Source organism: Phoca vitulina, unplaced genomic scaffold (assembly GCF_004348235.1).
Source record: "Phoca vitulina isolate PV1807 unplaced genomic scaffold, GSC_HSeal_1.0 scaffold13, whole genome shotgun sequence".
Classification (NCBI taxonomy): Eukaryota; Metazoa; Chordata; class Mammalia; order Carnivora; family Phocidae; genus Phoca; species Phoca vitulina.
This window is the reverse complement of record NW_022589716.1, coordinates 10,739,658-10,757,774: the sequence shown is the minus strand read 5'-3', so window position 1 is coordinate 10,757,774 and position 18,117 is coordinate 10,739,658. Positions and strand designations below refer to the sequence as shown.

General features: G+C 58.3%; 1 protein-coding gene across 4 annotated transcripts in view; it reads right to left on the bottom strand.

Moving 5' to 3' along the window:
* Positions 1 to 425: 425 nt before the first annotated feature.
* PRKCD (protein kinase C delta) overlaps positions 426 to 18,117 on the bottom strand; it is a 28,665-nt gene continuing 10,973 nt past the window's right edge. For all 4 annotated transcript variants that reach the window (XM_032411470.1, XM_032411472.1, XM_032411471.1 and 1 more), the window contains exons 3-19: positions 13,368 to 13,501; positions 12,106 to 12,305; positions 10,373 to 10,433; positions 10,040 to 10,202; positions 9,918 to 9,949; positions 8,755 to 8,840; positions 8,372 to 8,501; positions 7,561 to 7,661; positions 7,044 to 7,131; positions 6,726 to 6,823; positions 6,393 to 6,566; positions 6,100 to 6,191; positions 5,467 to 5,529; positions 4,299 to 4,437; positions 3,954 to 4,142; positions 3,221 to 3,349; positions 426 to 1,142 (exon numbers count right to left, since the gene is read on the bottom strand). In XM_032411470.1, coding sequence (XP_032267361.1) covers positions 984 to 1,142; positions 3,221 to 3,349; positions 3,954 to 4,142; positions 4,299 to 4,437; positions 5,467 to 5,529; positions 6,100 to 6,191; positions 6,393 to 6,566; positions 6,726 to 6,823; positions 7,044 to 7,131; positions 7,561 to 7,661; positions 8,372 to 8,501; positions 8,755 to 8,840; positions 9,918 to 9,949; positions 10,040 to 10,202; positions 10,373 to 10,433; positions 12,106 to 12,305; positions 13,368 to 13,482 — 2,019 coding nt within the window. In that variant the 5' untranslated portion in view covers positions 13,483 to 13,501 and the 3' untranslated portion in view covers positions 426 to 983. The remainder of the gene's footprint in view (positions 1,143 to 3,220; positions 3,350 to 3,953; positions 4,143 to 4,298; positions 4,438 to 5,466; positions 5,530 to 6,099; positions 6,192 to 6,392; positions 6,567 to 6,725; positions 6,824 to 7,043; positions 7,132 to 7,560; positions 7,662 to 8,371; positions 8,502 to 8,754; positions 8,841 to 9,917; positions 9,950 to 10,039; positions 10,203 to 10,372; positions 10,434 to 12,105; positions 12,306 to 13,367; positions 13,502 to 18,117) is intronic.

Here is an 18,117-nt window from a genome sequence, read left to right as displayed (position 1 = left end):
AGGCTTAAGACGACTGACATGCCCACGTCTTTTGGCTACTCTGGGATTTGAATCCAGATGGGCCTGAGGCCTGAGCTCTATTTCCTTCCTCTTCCCTGTCCTCTTCCCCAGTCTGGGCCAGCCTCCGAGCCTCTGCTCACGCCTCTCTGCCCGCACTCTCCTGACACATTGTCTGCATCTGGGCCCACCTCCTCCCATCCATCGCCCCACAGACACACTCAGGGATCCCTTCAGCCACCCAGAAAAGCCTTCTTCTTCAGGCCCAGGGCCCCGGAGCCACAGGAAACCCATAAATACAAACACATTTGCATGAAAACCCAGGGGTCTGTGTCTGTCGCTCACAGCTCACTCAGCTTCCAGGACAGAGCTGCCAGAGGTGGGAGCAGCTTCCTGGGACAGCCGTGTCCCGACAGCCAGGTCAGTGCCATTCGGTGTTTATTTAGACACACAGATAAAAGAACCTGGCGGTTCAAACAGTTTGTGATCCTTTTTCGTTTTTTTGTTCCTATATATACATGTGTGTGTGTGTGTATATGTGTGTGTGTATATATATATATATTTTAAAAAATCAACACATCACCAGTCCCCCATACGTTTCTTCTCTACTGAGCAATATATACAGCCTATTATATATATATATGTGTGTGTGTATATATATATATAATATATTTTTTCAATAGATAACTACATTCAAGTAATGAAACACAGGATTTACAATTTCCCTCTGATGGCAGAGGAAAAGCAAATTCACACACAGTTCACAGAAGTACCGTAAGAGCCCAGTCAGACAGGAGCTGAGGCCCCTCTTGGGGGCCAAGCGGCGGCAGCAGCAGGAACCAGACAATCACACTGTTGCTAACTGTGGGAGGCGGGCAGGTGCCGATGAAGGGGGACGCCGCCCGGCCTGCTCTGCCCAGGCTGTGGTCACGCTGGCTGACCCAGGCTCCCCGGCTGGGCTGGGCTGGGGGGCATGTCTGGAAACCTCACTTTTCCAGGAATCTCTCAAATTTGGGGTTCACAAAGGAGAAGCCAGCGAATGCTGTTTGGTCCATGGAGTCGATGAGGTTCTTGTCAGTGTAGGAGAGACGTGCCTTCTCGTTCAGGAACTCCTGGTCGAAGTTGCTGTAGTCTCCAGGGGACTTCTGCGGGCAGAGGGAAGTGGCACATGAACGGGACCCAAGGGGCGGCCCTCCAAAGGTCCCCAAGTTCCCGAGACTGCCTCCCACACACCTCAAAATCCCTGTGGTGCTGGGCCAGGCCAGAGCTGGCCTTATTAAGAACAGAAAGAGAGACAAACCGTAAGAGACTCTTAACTCTAGGGAACAAACTGAAGGTTGCCGGAGGGGAGGCTGGTGGGGGGCATGGAGTAACGGGGTGATGGGCATGAAGGAGGGCTCGTGATGTGAGGAGCACTGGGTGTTATACGCAGCTGATGAATCACTAAACTCTACCCTAAAACTAATAATACGCTATATGTTAACTAACTTGAATTAAAAAAAAAAAAAAGAGAGAGGGCGAGTACAGAAAAGGAGTCTCTCCTAACAGCCTAAGAGGAGCCCAGCTGGACAGTGGATCATCCCCCCAAGGGGATGAAGGAAGCCAACAAAGAGCCCTGGGCCTGGATAAGGAGAGGTGGCATCATCCTGAACAGGACTCCAGCAAACCACAGCCCATGAGCAAACCCCACCCACCACCTGTTTTTAGAGGCCCCAAGAGCTGTAAGAACAGATTTCACACTTTTAGTGCTTAGGGAAAAAAATCAAAAAGGAGATTAATATTTTATGACATGTAAACATGAGATGAAACCCAAATTCCAGTGTCTGTAAGTGAAGTTTTATTCATGCAAAACTATACCCATTCATTGACATATTTTCTATGGCTGCTTTATTGAGACCGTCTGGCCTGCAAAGCCTGAAATATGTACCATCAGACTGTTCCAGGAAAAGTTTGCCAACTCTCTGCTTCTGAGGATACAATGAAATGGGAATAGAAGAGATCTCAGGCCGGTGGCCTTTAGGCCGAACTAAGCAGGCAGGTACAATCATTTTGACTGGCACTGGGTTTTAATGAGATTTGAGCCAGTTACTTTAAAATTGGGCAATTTGACGTAAAAATCCAGATTTCTGGCTTCTTTTGAAAACTGGCAGCCTTGGGCCCGTTGCCCGGCGTGTGCACTCCTGGTGTGGAGGTCCCCTCGGACAGCTCGCCCTAGGCCCCTGACCATTTCCCATGGACCCACACACCTGCCCTGTGCTTCTTGGTGCAGAGAAAGAAATCTACCCCTCTTTCTATCAAAAGCAAGAGACTGCGAGCAGACTGTGTGATTTTCCTCCAGCCAGCCTGGCCCAGTAATAAGGTGCCCGGCCCAGGAGGCCCCCGAATTTCAGCTCCCTGGAGCTGGGGAAGCTCTCCGGCCTCAAGGGACAATTCGGGGCACATTACACAAGCTGCCAGGGGGTCCTGACAGAGAGAAAGCCAGAGGGAAGAGCTGCGGTCAGAGAAGGGCCACGGAGTCCAACTCCTTATCTGAGAATTCTGGCCCCAACCTGCCTCTCCTCTCCTGCTGGCTCCTCTGTAGATTCCAGGCCTCTGTGGGAACATCCCTCCTCCATCTGGTACGCCCCCCGGCTGCCCTCCCCGCCCCGCCCAGATCCCACTTCTTCTCAGACCCACTCCGTTCTTTGCATCTGGGCTCCTGCTGACAGACTCCCCCGGTGACAACTGATCATGTGTGGTCTTGCGACAGTTCTTGCATTGTTGTCTTATATCATAAACGATCATCAGTGCGCAAGCTTCTTATCTCTCCAAGGAGCTGGAGCTCCTCTGGCTCTGGGCCTCCTGCTCTGTGCTTTGCACCCAACACTCAGCATTTCGAAGATGTACTGGAAGGTGGATTGGGTGGATGGAGGGAGGGAGAGGCCTTAACTCTGATTCCCAAAGCATAGTACCCTGCAGATGGCGGCGTTAAAGAAGGTCTACTGACGGGTGGCTGGATCTACAGTTCCCACTGTTTGTTGACTTACTGACTGAGGGGGGTTGTGCGGTGAGAACACAATGGTAGAGGCAGAGACAGAAGGTGCCGGGGCTGCCAGGGAAGCAGGCTTGCTGGAAGAATGGAGAGGAGGAAAACATGCAAACGAAGCAAGAGGAGAGGCAGGGCCTGGAAGGCAGTGGAGGGCAACAGCAAGAGGGTGGCCCCCACAGGAGTGGGATCACCTACCACTTTGGGCTTGAAGGGCGGCTCCACGGCCCGTTTCTCCAGCAGAGTCCAGTTGATGGTCTTGAAGAAGGGGTGGATTTTGATGTTCCCGTTCACTCCCAGCCTCTTGGTTGTATCCCTTTCAAGCAGCTGCAATCCAGCAGGGGCCCTGGTTAGCCCCGAGGACGTCGGGAAATCCAGAGCCTCAGCGAACCCCAAGCAGGCCCAGGGGTGTCCAGGCGGGCCTAGCCCAGCCCTGTAGCCCAGCCCAGGGCCTCTGGACCTGAGAGGGTCCTCTCTGGCCTGCTACCCTCCTGGGTCCCCCAGATATAATAGGCCATGCAGGAGGCCTGCCGGTACTTTCTGCCGTGGGCCTGTGAGCAAAAGCAGTGGTGTTTACCGGGTGTTCACGATCTGCCTAGCACAGACCCGAGTACCATACGTTTATGTTCCCTTCCCCAAAACTCTGCGAGGCAGGTTCTCCCACAGCCTCCATTTGGCAGATAAGGAGACAGACTCAGAGTTTAGCTTCAGGTCTGTCTCCTGACCCTAAGCTCATAATCACTGTACCAGGCTGATTTGGCGCGGTGGACTCAGGAGCTCCTGGGAACGTGGAGAGCGAGCAATACCCCCAGTGTGTTAGGACCAGAGCATCAGTGAGGCTGCCATTCCAGAGACGAGGGGCTCCTGGCCTACCTATGACCCGCATGTCTGCTGGGCCCTGCCCCAGCCAGCCTGGCCCAGAGTCTCCCACCTTCTCCAGGATGTCCTTGGACTCCTTGGTGATCCAGCGGGGATAATGCGGTGTGTCCACACGGATGGACTCAAAGAGTTCGTCCTCATCATCACCATGGAAGGGGGACTGACCAATGAGCATCTCGTAGAGAAGGACTCCAAAGGACCACCAGTCCACGGAGAATGAGTACTTCAGGCCCTGCAGGATCTGGGGCAGGAGAAGGGGGGCCAGAGCTGAGAGGAGCCCCCGAGCAGGAGGCCTGGCCAGGCTTCCTCATCCTCCCACCTGTGGCTCGGGACTGTCTCCCACCCTCTTGGGACAAGGTATCTGAGCGGGCTGGTGGCCGGGAGGATGCCCACTCACCTCAGGGGCGATGTAATCAGGAGTGCCACAGAAGGTGCTAGCCTGTTTGTCCCCAAATATGTTCTCCTTGCACATCCCAAAGTCGGCAATCTTGATGTGGCCATCCTGGTCCAGCATCACGTTGTCCAGCTTGAGGTCCCTGAGAGGGGGCAGGAAAGGGAGTCACTGGGGGCCAATTCCCCTCCTCTCCTCCCAGCCCCAGTGTCTCCATTTCCAACCCTGTAAGCCTAGGACCTCCCCCAGGGGACAAGGGAATGAGGAAGAGAAAAGGAAGCCGAAGGAGAAAGGGGTGCTAAAAACAGGTGTTTCCTGCAAAACACCTGCTGGTGTGCCACGTGCTGAATACACACCACCTGACTTCCTAAAGCCCACACTGAAGATCAGAGAGGCGACGTCACTCGCTCAGGGTCACCTAGCTAGCGGTCAGCCGCGGACGTGGCCCTGGGCTCAGGTTTGCCTGACTCCACAAGGGCAGGGAGCAGGTCTGTTTTACACAGTTTGTGGTTTCAGTAGATAATTGATGCACATGGAGTACTAGAAAAGGGCAAACAGCAGAAGTCCATCTTCACTAACCTCGGTAACCAGGCCCGCCCCAGAGCGGTCCTCGGCACGGGCAAGTACACTACAGTGTGCGGCTCCCCCCAGCACCTTCTCAAACCCGAGCGCCAACATTTGATCCACGCTGTCCCGTGGGTTCCATTTCCCCTTGACAAGGCATCTTGGCTTTGTCCCACATCAGTGCCCAGAGCTCAGCATCAGCCTTATTGATGGGGTCCCTACTCATTCACTGCAGGATGGGACTGTCATTTATTGGGCGAGAATTGATGGAAGCCGGCCCTACTGACAGCTCAGATGGGGCTTGGGAGCAAGACTGATCGCTCCCGGGAAGGGAGACGGCGTCGCAGGCAGTTCCGCGCTCCCGCCAATGGCGCCAAGTATGGGCAACGAGCTCCCAGTCCCTGGCGCTGGGCCAGCCTCCGCAGAGGGGCCACAGGAATCCGAGCAATGGAGCAGGAGGCTTAGGCAAATACCCAACTAAAGCCTGACTCCGAGTGGAGATGGGGCCATGGCCGGGCTGGGCCTCACGCAGCGCATTTTGGGGGATATGATGGGGTTGGAGCTTTCCCTCCTAAAACCCCCCCAATACCCGCCCCCCCCACCCCCGCACCTGTAAATGATCCCTTTGCTGTGCAGAAACTGTAGTCCACAGACTATCTCGGCTGCATAAAACCTGGAGGACAGAGAGAGACAAAGTGTTCTGGGATTTCTATGACCAGTTCCTGCTTCTCCCTGGGCCCCCATCCCCGCCCCCAGGGTCAGGAACTGCTGCAAATAACTCCATGGACAACCTGGGCCTGATTAAGCACATCTTGTATCAGGCAGGAACGGGCTGGCAAACAAGACTAAAAAGAAAATGATGAAGGAAAAGCTCCAAATGAGACAATGCTCCGTCCTAAGAGTGTATACCTTTATGCAGATACATACGTGCACACACACACACAGTTGGGGGGTACATGCCCGTCTGGGGGCCACACACCAGGGTCCTGTGTTGTACAGCATGACCATCTGCAAGGCTGCCCAGGCCCAGGCTCAGGGAGGGGACAGGACCCTGGCACGTCTGTGCTGTGACACCAGCCACTCACTCACCATCCATGGCTTCCCATATGCTGGGGACAGTCCCAGCTACCCCAAGTCTCCCCATCCCCAGCTCTAGCCCAGGCTGACTTCTATGGGGAGAGGGAAGAAGGAACAAATGGTAGACCAGCAGTGCGCTCCCCCCCGCAACAGGGCCCTCACGTACGTGGCACGGTAGAGCTCGAAGCGGCCTTTGTCCTGGATGTGGTACATCAGGTCCCCCCCATTGAGGAACTCCATCACAAAGAACAGGTGGTCCTGCGGTCGGAAGAGGGGTGAACAGGGGCACAGCAAAGGGCAGAAGGTTCTCTACTGAGGGCCACCGAGGGCAAGACCCAACAGGAAGTAGGGGACACCTCTGCCCTGGAGGACCCGGGGGCAGGGGGGCGTGGCCCTGCCCCAAGGGGCCGAGGGAGGGGCTGTGGCTCCAGAGGCAATAACAGCGGGAGAGCCGGGCACCTTGGTCTGGAACGTGCAGAAGAGGTGGGTGAGAAAGGGATTCTCCCAGGCGAGTGCCAGCACCCGCTTCTCCACCATGGTGCACTCCACATCATCGTCGATCAGAACCACGTCCTTCTTGAGGGCCTTGATAGCAAAGAACTCCTTTTTGCTCTTCAACTCTGCGAGCAGCACCTGTTGGGTAGGCAGGATGCTGAGCAGGAGAAAGCCAGGCCAAAGGGCCAGGGCACCACAACCCCACCGCATCAGGAAGAAGCCAGGTAGGGTGGGGATACAGGTGCCCTTGCTGGGCCCAGGTCCCCTGAGCTGCCCCAAGGCCCAACGGCCCCTTACCTTTCCAAAGCTGCCTTTGCCCAGGACCTTGTGGAAGGTGAAGTTCTCAATGTTGCACCTGGTGCTGCCCTCCCAGATCTTGCCGTAGGTCCCGCTGTCTGCCCAAGAGATGGTGCTTTAGACTCAGGTCTCTATCTGCCGAGTCCCCTCCCTTGGGGCCAAGGGGTGGGGTGGGGTGAGGGGCCTCAGAGAAGAAGGGGCTCCCTCTCCAGAGGTGGTGCCTCCTCTCAGGTCTTGGCCACGGAGGGAGGTCAGGCCCCCATCTCGAGTCCTAGTGGGGAGTGGGGGCTTTCCTGGGGGAAATGGGCCCAGCTTCACCTGGGACAATATCTCCAGAGACTCCTGGCTTCCTCTCAAAATTCTGGTAGATTCCAACAGCCTCCGTTTCTGATTTCCGGGCGGGTCTCTGGAGGACGGGATAGAGGTTGGGGAGCCAGACAGTCAGTCATACCATCATCAGAACTCCCAGCCCAGAGGGAGGACCCCCACAATCCATAACTCTACTCTCAAAACCAATGGGGGCCAGCAGGGGCAAAGCCCAGGACCTCCAGGTGGTGCACGTGCACGTGCACGCACACACACACACATGCACACTTCCTGTGGCACAGGGACACCTTGATGGTCTGGAAGGCACCGATTACAAACAAAAGTTTTGTACACTGAGCCCCACCCTCCCAACCACTTACTCAATAGATTGTTATTTGTGTTGCCTTCGCTTGTAATTGATTCTAGAATTTTACCTTGAAGTTTTATGGCATTCCTCAAGCCCCACCCACACCTCTATAAACACCCCCACGCGCCCCCCCCAGCCAGGGTTCCCACAGTGCCTGCCCACCTGGCTCACTTGGTTCAACGCCTCAGCCAGGAGCTTCTGGTTAATGCCGCAGAGGTTGGCTACCTTCTTCTGGCACTTATGGTGTACATTCATGCCGCAGTCTGGGGGGAAGCAGACAGGGCCATCAGGGCCCCTGCCTGGGCAGGACCAGGCAGGCCACCAGCAGGCTCCGGAAGAACTGTCCCCCTTCCCCCAGGCTCAGCCAAGGGCAGGGAGGAGGGGAGGAGAAAGTAGGAGGAAGCAGACCTTTGGTGGGGTCTGCTGGGTTTCCTGTCTTTAGAAAAAAATGCATCTGAAGCACCATGAGCACTTCAAATTTTTCATTATTTAAAGAAGAAAAAGCAAAAGCAGAAGCTATGAGGTCTAATTCTAAACCCTTTAAAGAATGTCTAGGACAACCTAGACAAGTCACTTTCCCTCTAGGGGGTCTCCTGTTTCCGCCTCGCTACAGCCTGGGGAGGGGGCGGGGTCTGTGAGGCACGTTTGCTGAGCACCTGCTAGTGTGCGTCAGGCCTCGGCTGAACACCTGTCTGCTTGCCCCTCACGGCTCTCTGGGCCCCACTCAACTCTGACCCTACCTTACCCATGAGGACACTGAGCTCGGAGGGGTGGGGCCGCCTGGTCACACAGCAGGTAACCGGGAGAGGCAGAGGTGGTGGGGCCAGTGGAGAGGGGCCACCGAGCCCCCCTCCTCCAGCCACGGAGCCACGGCTACATTAGTTAGTCGGAGTTTACGAGGTCTGGGTGGGTCGGCGCCAGCGGGGAGGGCCCTCCTGCCCTGTCTGAGCCCCCAGAGCCGGGGAGCACGCACCTTCACATTTTAATCCCTGCTTCACCAGCCCCCAGAGCAGGCTGCCACAGTGGTCACAGAAGGTGGGGCTCATGTAGTTGTAAACCTTGAATCGGTGCGGCATGTCAATGTTGAAACGTTCTTTCTGGAACTGGGGGAGCGGGGGTGGTCACAGGTTGAGGGTCACAGGCCAGCGTCAGCTCCTTCCTCAACCCCTAGCTCTCCCCCAGCCCCATGCATGGCAAGATACCCAAAAGGGCTCCACCGGGGACTGGGCAATCCGGAAGTCTCAGGACGGACCAGGAAAAATGGGGCGAAGGGTGAGCTCCACGGGGAAAGGCTGGGGAGAATCCCTCCCAGGTGGCCAAGCGCCCCCCCCGGCCCCCCCCCGGGCCCGGCCTCACTATGGTGTCCCGGCTGTTGGCTGCAGTGCCCGTGCACCGGCCGATGATCTTGTCGATGCATTTCTTGTGGATGGCCGCGTTGCATTCTTGAGGAGGCACAGGCCGGGAGGGGGATGGGAAGGCAGCAGGAGGGGCAGGGCTGTGAGCTGGCGCCACTGGGCCAGTCCAGCCCTCCTCTACAAAGCCACTGTTCTCCCTGACCGCCCACCCCCTCACCCCACACAGGCCTGGGGCCCACAGCTTGCTTTTTCTCTCCTCCTGCCTGCCCTGGCAGGACGGGCCTGGGAAGAGTAGTGGCAGGGAGGACAGGCCAATCCGGAGGATCTCAGAGATTAGGGAAGGCTCGAGGGGGCCTAGTGGGCAGCTGGGGGGCAGCAGTGAGGGGCATGGAGTGTCGCCGCAAGAGGACCACAGGCAGGACAGCAAACGGGTCCCAAGCTCTCTCTCATGCTCCTGCACACACACACACCCCCAACACACACACACCCAACCCAAAGACCCTGGGACATACGTACTGATGCATAATAATGACAGTGGGCTCTCTGTATAGAATTGTTACTATGTGCCTGTCACCTAAAATGCAGCTTTATATGTTTTATCCCATTTGATCTTCATAATGGTTACTATCCCTATTTTACTGAGGCACAGAGAGGTTAAGTCATTCTGCCTAAGGCCCTCCAGGTAGGAAGTAGCAGAACTGGGATTCGAACCCAGGCCATCTGGCTCCAAAGCCCACGTTCAGAGCCACCGCCGTGGGGTGTACGTGTGTACCCGGACACACACGTACCCCCAGAGAAGCACGCGCACAGCCAGGGGTGTACTGGAAAAGGTCGAACAGCCTATCTGGGGGAAAAGAGCCGCGATGGGTGGCACTGGTGGATTTCTGTGTACGTACGACACCAAGGCCCATCTCAGGCTACCAGGGTGACGCTCCCGAACGTGAGGGGTGGGGAAGCGACACAGGGAACTGGCTTCCGAGAGCAGAGCAAAGCCCACCCGTGCGCCCGCGGGACGTGGCTCTCGTATGGACGCTCAGACGTGGGAATCTCCACGCACACCCTCAAGCACACAGGGTGCCCCCGTCCAGGCACACAGTCCTAACACAGGGACACAGGGCGCTGGCAGGCACGCGGGCGTGCAAACCGGGCCGAGGAGACACTTACGCCTGCATTTGTAGCCTTGCTTGTTGAGACCCCTGAAAGACAAATCCCCAGGCGGGGTCAGGGCTGGCTATGGGGCCCTCCCTACCCCCACCCCACCCTCAGCAGGCACAGCCAGCCCTCACCAAACAAAGTCTTTGCACACAGAACAGAAGGTGGGCTGTCTGAAGAAGGTGGCAATAAACTCATGGTTCTTGATGTAGTGGATTTTGGCCTGTTTGATGGCTCCACGGCGGTTCATTGTTGGGAACTTGGCCTCGTCTTCACCACGCATAGACTGTTTGCAATCTGGGGACCGTGGAGGCACGAGAGGTCAGTCCCAGCCCCCGGGAAGGACAGCATTCCTGGAGTCCCTCCCAGGGTGGCTCCGTGTAGACTGTTGATAGGGACTGCTTCTCTAAGCTTCCGCCCTGGCTCTAGCCTCTGAACCTACGTCCCCAGCCCAGGGAGGGTCTTACCTACATCTTCCAGGAAATACTGCACAGACATCAACACCTTGGCCTGGGGTTGCAGGTCCAGCTGCAGGGGTGAGGGTTGGGGGAGGGGGGCATCAATGAGGGCGGGCTCCAGCCAAGCTGGACTCAGAACCCGCCCCCATGGTTGGTCCCCCAAGCCCACGGGAGTCCTGGCAGCCTAGCCAGACACCTGTCTGCCCAGTGTGGGCATAGCCCTACCCTTGAGCCCCGCCCCCACCCCCACCCCAGGGGTATTATTACATTTGGGGAAGTGAAAGGATCCAGCCCACACCCAGCCCGGCCACATGGCCCAGGAACAGAGTGGGAAGGGAAACTCCCCACCCCCTCCCCTGGCTGCCCAAGGATCTTAGAATAGAGCCCCCCGCCCCCAGCCCCTGCAGATGCAGAGACACGGACACATGCATGCTGACACCCCCGTGCCGGTGCTCTCTGTGGCGGGGGCTCTGCACGCCCAGTCTCCTTACACAGTTCTGAAGGCAGGACCTTCACCGCGCCCAGGACCCCCGCCTGGTGCCTGACGTTGTTCCTCGGTGGAGTGGACAGAGAGCACAGCAAGTATCTCTGCCTGACCCGCCAAGGGTTGGTACAGCCCTGGGTCAATTTCTCTCCTGGCCTGGTCCCTTCATGCCTCCCTGGAGGCTGACCAGAGTCCCTGAGGGTCTAGGATCTTTTCCCATGGGAACATCTTGGCTGCAGGAGCCCACATGTAACCCCAGGGGGCAAGAGACGCCCTGGCAGTGCGGACATCCTGTGGCCATGAGGGACACGGGCCACGTGCGCGCGTGGAGGCCAGGCTCCGCCAGGGGAGTGGTGGCCCTCGGCCTTCCCCTCCGCCCGCCTTCTCACTGCCCAAGACACGTAACTGCTGCCTCCTGCCTGCACCTGGAATATCGGTGAAGGTTCCAAACAGAACTCGCAACAATGGGTGCCTCTGAGAGGGGCCTGGCGCCTGGGGGAGGGGGGGGCAGGAATCCCCCCTACGTACATTTTGCAATGTCTTACCATGAGCCTATCCTGCTTCTACGAAACTAAAAGGGAAAAAAGTAGTCGCCGTGGCGAGGGTGGCTCTCTTCAGCACCTACCACGTGCCCAGCGTTCCAGTAAGCCCTTGGCATCCAGGGGCTCATTTCCCCTGAACAACTGACCCTGAGGTAGGGTCTTTTCCTGGCTTCCCTTACGGGTTCGCACACAGGCTCAGAGGGGCTGGGACCCATCAATCGCAGGGCTGGTATCAGCTGCACAGCCGCTCAGGAGGCCAGACAGGGCCCGCACACGTGCGTGCACCACTGCGGCCCGCGCGCCCTCACCCACGCCCCGTGCACACGTGTGCGTGCGCCACTGCGGCCCGCGCGCCCTCACCCACGCCCTGTGCACACGTGCGTGCGCACCACTGCGGCCCGCGCGCCCTCACCCACGCCCCGTGCACACGTGCGTGCACCACTGTGGCCCGCGCGCCCACACCCCACACACACACCTGCGCCATTACAGCCCGTGCGCCCACACCCCACACACACACCTGCGCCATTACAGCCCGTGCGCCCACACCCCACACACACACCTGCGCCATTGCAGCCCGTGCGCCCACACCCCACACACACACCTGCGCCATTGCAGCCCGTGCGCCCACACGCCACACACACGTGTGTTCGCCGCTGCAGCCCGTGCACCCACACCCCACACACATGCGTGCGCTGCTGCAGCCCGCGCGCCCTCACCCAGAACTCGGCCTTGCCATTGTTCTTCTTACAGCGCTCGGCCAGCACCGACACGCCCACCGTCACCTCGGACACCGGCTCTTCAGCTGCCCGCATCAGCACGATCTGGATGACACGGCCCTCGTAGATGTGGGCGTCGAATGTGGACTTCCACTCGGGGTACATGGTGGGCTTCTTCTGCACCAGCGTCTTCCCGCGCTCTGCAACACGGCCAGGCAAAGGTCCGGCTGGGGCCCCTCTGTCCCACCCTCCCCCGACTCCCTACAGCCTTCAGCCCGGAGAGTCGGCCTGGCTCCCCCCCCCCACCCCCCGAGGGCCCTCCTGAGGCTATTTCCACTCCTCAGCCTTCACAACTGCGCTCTGCTCACCTCTCCAGCCTCACGTCATCGCTAACACTCCAGAACACGGAATTGTCAGCAGCTCCTCTAGGATGTCCCGCTAGGTCCCACCTAGGTCCTGCTGCTCCCTGGTCCTGTGACCCTCGTCCTTTGGCCCCACTTAGCTGTAACCTCCCCTCGTGCACTCACTCAGTGAACACACACCGAGGCCCCTCATGCCAGCCACGGCACTGGAGGTGAGGAACACGGCAGAAAGAGAAGTTAAAACCAGTGCCCGTCCCCCGAGAGCCCAGTCCAGGACAGAGACACGAGCCCATTAATCCCTCAAGTAAACATTAAATCACAGCTGGGATGAGACTGAAGAAGGCAGGGCCAGGGTTCTAGACCTGGTCTGGGTCATGGTCAGCTGGTGTGCCCCAGCCTAAGGGTCAGGGAATTCTTCCTGGAGGAAAGGACAGCTCAGCTATGACCTAAGGGATGAGTCAGGGGTTCAGCAGGTGAGGGCAAAAGCCAGAAGGAATGGTGGGAGATATTTACCTCTTTCAAGAAGACCTCCCTGACCCCAGCTCTGGGCTTCCCTATCACAGGACTCAGTGTCTGGCTCCCACACCTGCCCACCTGAACGTGAGCCCCATGAGGGCAGGGCCAAGTCAGCCCTGGAGCATGGCAGTGTCCTCAGGGCCCAGCACAGAGTCTGACACAGATGGACATGAGGAAATTGTTGGGTGAAACCACCAGTGTGGGGAGGGAGCCAGTGCTGGGGGCTCTATGGGCACTCGGTGGCCTCTACCTATGGTCCTGCATCCATAGCAGAGCTGGGCAGGGAGAGGAGCATGAGGAAGAGAAGGATCCCTCAGAAGTTCTAGGGGAACAAAGCACAGGCCCTCCAGGGCCTCCTTACTGGGCCCCAATTCCCAGTCCTACCTGTGCTGAGCGCCTCTTTCATCTTCACGGCACAGAAGGGCTGGCTGGCCTCATCGGTGGGCTGCAGGGAGCCCAACTCATAGGAGGTGAAGGCGATGCGCAGGAACGGTGCCATGTAGGGGCCTGCAGTGGGGCTGCCAAGACAGAAGGGGTGAGGCCGGGCAGTGAGGGACGGCCCTGGGAAGTGCTCGGGTGCCCCCAGGGGTTCTCACCGCATTGAGTTTGGCCCCCATGGTGTGCTGACAAGACACTAGTTCTAGTTGCCATTGGGAAACCTGAGAAGTTTTCTAGAAGTCTGGATCTGTGGCATCCCTGGTAAGACTGCTGAATGTGACGTCAAGCCCACTGGGCAGAAGCTGCCTGGTACGGCCCCCTTTGTTAAGTACCTGCCAGTCTACTCCAGGCCAGGGCCCCCTTTTCACTCCTCTCCAAACCCTTCCTGGGCCCTGGAGGTGGGAGTCTGTGACCCCAGGTCATTTATTTGGGGGGTCATTTAAGGCCTCCTTTAATACCCCACTGTGGTGCACTACCCCGGCCCAGGTACCCAGCATGTGCCGGCCAAGACGGGCAGGACAGTAACCCTACCTCCCTGCACCCTGCTCCTTGCAGCCCTTCTTGGGTTCAAAGTTTGCTCATAACTACTCAGGCAGACCGACAGGGCCAAGATGACCATCCCCACTTTTCAGAATGAGAAACTGAAAGCCCGAGGCTGAGCCAAAGCCTAAAGCCGAGATTCCACTCACAAAGCACCCACTCCAGGGGCGCCTGGGTGGCTCAGTCGTTAAGCGTGTGCCTTCAGCTCAGGTCATGATCCCGGGGTCCTGGGATCGAGCCCCACATCGGGCTCCCTGCTCAGCGGGAAGCCTGCTTCTCCCTCTCCCACTCCCCCTGCTTGTGTTCCCTCTCTCGCTGTGTCTCTCTCTGTCAAATAAATAAATAAAATCTTAAAAAAAACAAAAAACAAAACCAAACAAACAAAAAAACCAAAGCACCCACTCCATTCAGGGAGCAGGGCAGTGAAAGGGCCCAGCCACACCCCTCACCTTCTGAACCTGAGCCCCTTGGGGGCAGGTGCCTCTCACCTACAGAGACTGCCTGCACTCTCAAACTAATTTTTTCCAAACATAAAACTATTTTAAAGTTGAACGTACACTGACTTTGTTTTTTAGACTGCACAGGTCAGCCCCGCGTTCCCCTATTCCTCGCTGTTCCTCAGATCAAGGCTCACTAGAGGAGGCGACCCTGAGGGTCTTCTGGGTTGTCCTTCCCGGAGGATGGTCACACGAGCAAGCCCACAGGTGCACATGCACACTGGCTCTGGGCCGCACACACGAGGACGCTCCATAAGTGTGGTTGGACGAACGCACACGCACACGCACACGGGTGTGTACTCACTCCTTCCCGAGCAGAAGCCAGCACGGCGGCAGTCTCACACACGCATCCCCAGCCCCCCACACACAAATGTGCACACGCAGCAGCCCCCCAGCCCCTGGGATGGCTCCCCCAGCTCCTCCACAAGGCAGCCAGAGGAACAGCGGGCTCTGCTGTTCCCAGCCTAGATGAGCTCACAGGAAACCCTGACCTCAGCCTGCAGCCCAGCCCAGGGGCCCCACCAGCCCTCCGCGGCCAGCAGCCAGAGGACAGGGGAGGGGCCGGGCGAGGCAGACCCACCGTGTCCAGGCCTGGCTCCGCCTCAGCGGGAGCGACAGGGGGTGTGTAAGCTCACATGGGAGCCCAGGTCCCAAAGCCTTCAGCCTAAGACCAGCCAAGCCAGCTACCATGACCTCTTGGTCGGCAGCGGGGAGGAGCGGGCTGTGGGCGGCTGCTAGCCCCTCCCTGGGCTCGAGCACGTGGAGTGCATGAGATGGTGTGTAGGAAGGTGTGCGGGCGTGGGCCTGCGAGGACGTGTGAGTGGCACATGGGGGGCACTGAGCTAACGTGGAAGACAAGGGCAAGCTGCACGGGCCTGGCTGGCTGGGTATAGGAGTCCGGGTGAGTGTCCCAAACTCTCAGGCCAAAAAGGACACCGTGCCCCTCCTGCCACCCTGCTGGGCCTGGGGTTCCAAGGTGCGGAGTTCTCCCTGGGGGTTCCAGAATGATCAGCAGGGCCGCTGCACAACACACACATGCCACAAGTTTGCATCCACAATCCCAGGGTCTGACCGCAGCAGACATGGCTGGGCCTTGTGCTTCCCAACAGGATAACCTTGAGACCCGGGTGGGGCACTAATGGGCTCTCTGAATGTCTCAGAGGATGAGGGCTGAGGGGGCAGGCAGGGAAAAAGGAGCAATAGTCATGTGCAGGAGACCTGAGCTCCTGGGAGAGAGGGGGTCAGGGTAGCCCAGGCGGCAAAATGACCTAGTCATTTTGGCCAAGTGGTCAAGCTGCCTCCCCAAGGCCTCCCCCTGGGGCCCAGTCCAGGTGGTCCTCGGACTCCATGACCCCTCCCACCTCTAGGTCGCCCAGCAAGAGCTGTCTGTGAGGACCGCCCCGGGGCTGCATGGAGGAGACGGAATCAGAGAAGCCCCGGGAATGGGAGGCAGAGCCCAGCCCCGCAGGCTGCCAGTCAGACCTGCCCTCCAGCTCTCGGTGAGCAGAGCAGCTGCTGCTCAGTCAGAAGCCACTGGAAGGAAACCACAACCATGGCAAGCCCCAACTCTGGCCCCAAACCCGTACAGCCAGGCCACAGTGCCATGAGGAGGGGGACCCAGGTGTTCCCTGGGCTGCCCTGGGGCTACTTGGCAGTGACCCTCGGGTTAGGTCACCCGGCCCCAACTTCCTAGACTAAACCTCTGCCCAACTGCCCTGCCCAGACCCCAGGAGGGAGACAGACACCGCGTGCCGGTGTCTTCTTCCATCACCACGTGACCCTGGGAGAGGTCTCGGGCCCTGCGCACCGAGTGCCCCCCCTTCACAGCGGAGCCTGCGTTGCCCATCTACCTCGCAGAGAGCCTGAACAGTGGTGGGGAAACCAGGGAGTGAAGAAACGGCACAAAAGCAAGGTGCACCGATTATTTATAGCCCCCATGCAAATAGGCCCAGGCCCACAGGCCCCAAAGGGAGGCCACTGGCTCAGCCTCATGCTGTTCTGCAGGGCCACGGAGGGGGCAAGGGCACACCTCCCACGGGCCTCCATGGGGACCAGCTGAGGCCAGCCAGCCCTTTCCCAGCCATCAGTGGGCTCTGGATCTCTACCGTTCTGCTTCTCCAGAGGCAGCTCTACGAAGCAGGGAGGACCAGCCAGAGTCAGAGGATCTGGGGGTGAGTCTCAGCACCCCCACTTACAAGAAGGATCATCCTTCCCTGAGGCCAACACATACCAGATTAACCTCATCACGGCATTAGCTCACTCCATCCCGTGCTGGTTCTGGAAGTGGGTATTTTACTGATGAGTAAACAGGTGCAGAGAGGCTAAGTGACTTGCCCAAGGTCACACAGCCAGGAAGTGGTAGAAGGATTAGAATCCAGGCCTGCCTGATGTTGCAGCCAATGTTCTTTCCAGTATGCCATGCCAGGAAGAATTGATGAAGGGAAAGAGGGAGCAAAGGTAGAGACAGAGAGACATGCCAGGAGCAACACACACAAACACAGGACAGAGGAACCATGGAGAGGGGTAAGGGCACCGGTCTCCTGGTGCTCAACGAGAGTCTGTTCACCCAGCCCCCTGTGGGCTGGTCCTAGGCCTGACCTTGAGGACCTCCTCCTTCTCTGTACGAGGATGATACTAACCCCTGAACTGCTCCCTTCCCTCCTGTCCCGGCCCCCTGGGCCAGCCTCTACTGCTTAAAACCTGGCGAAGGCTTGGCTGGTCTAGATTCCAGTCCCAGGGCATGAGGGCCCACGGACTCTGCCCCCTCCCGCCCCTCCCCACCCTAGACGAGCCACCCAGAGGTAAGGAAAGGTAGTGCTGGGCCGGACCAGAGCAGGCAGGTCGCCTCCTCCAGGGCAATGGAAACCTGTTCCCAGCCAGCTTAGGGCAAGTTGGACACGGCCAACCATGAAGTGGCCAGAGTGACCCTGATGGTTGGAGCTCCCAGCGTGCAGAGGACAAGTGTGCATGTTGCACGTCTCCACATATATGCACGTGAGTGTGTTCCAGCAAAGGGGGTGGGGTGGGAGACGTGGCCTGAGGGGTGCCATCAGGAACAGAAATGTATTTCCCAATTTTTCTACAGAAATCACGTGTAACTTGTTTGATAATAGTTTTATAAATGGTGAAAAATAAAACCCAAAAGTCAAAATGTATCCAAGAGATGGGCCTTTAGAGACTAACATGCACATCTCCTCTTCGTAGGGAGGTGGAAACCAAGGGCAAGGTCCTTCGGGGAGAGTCCCCAGGCCCCCAGATCCAACCTGGTCCCCTTGACCCCAGCCCTTCCCTGGCATGGGATTCTGCCTCACAGGCCACAGGGTGGGACAGAGGAGCAAAGTGGGGCCCTGAGAAGACACACCTGGCCAGGCTCTCGGGGAGTGTGTGCAAATGTGGAGGGAGGCTCTCTTAGAAAGTCTGCTGGGGCAGGCTGAGGTCAAGCAAAGCAAGCCAGCCAGCAAAGCTGAGGCACCTGCTGGGTCTGCTCGTCCATGAACAGACCCCTGGGGGTGAAAGATGCACCCCTCCCATGCAACCTTTCCTCACACATACCTGCCCAACCTTGGGGCCAGCCCTTGCCGCCTGCCCGTGGAAGGCACCATCTGCTGCCTGTCAAGGCTGGCTGGTGAGGGCAGCATCACCGGGGGGAGTTCAATGTC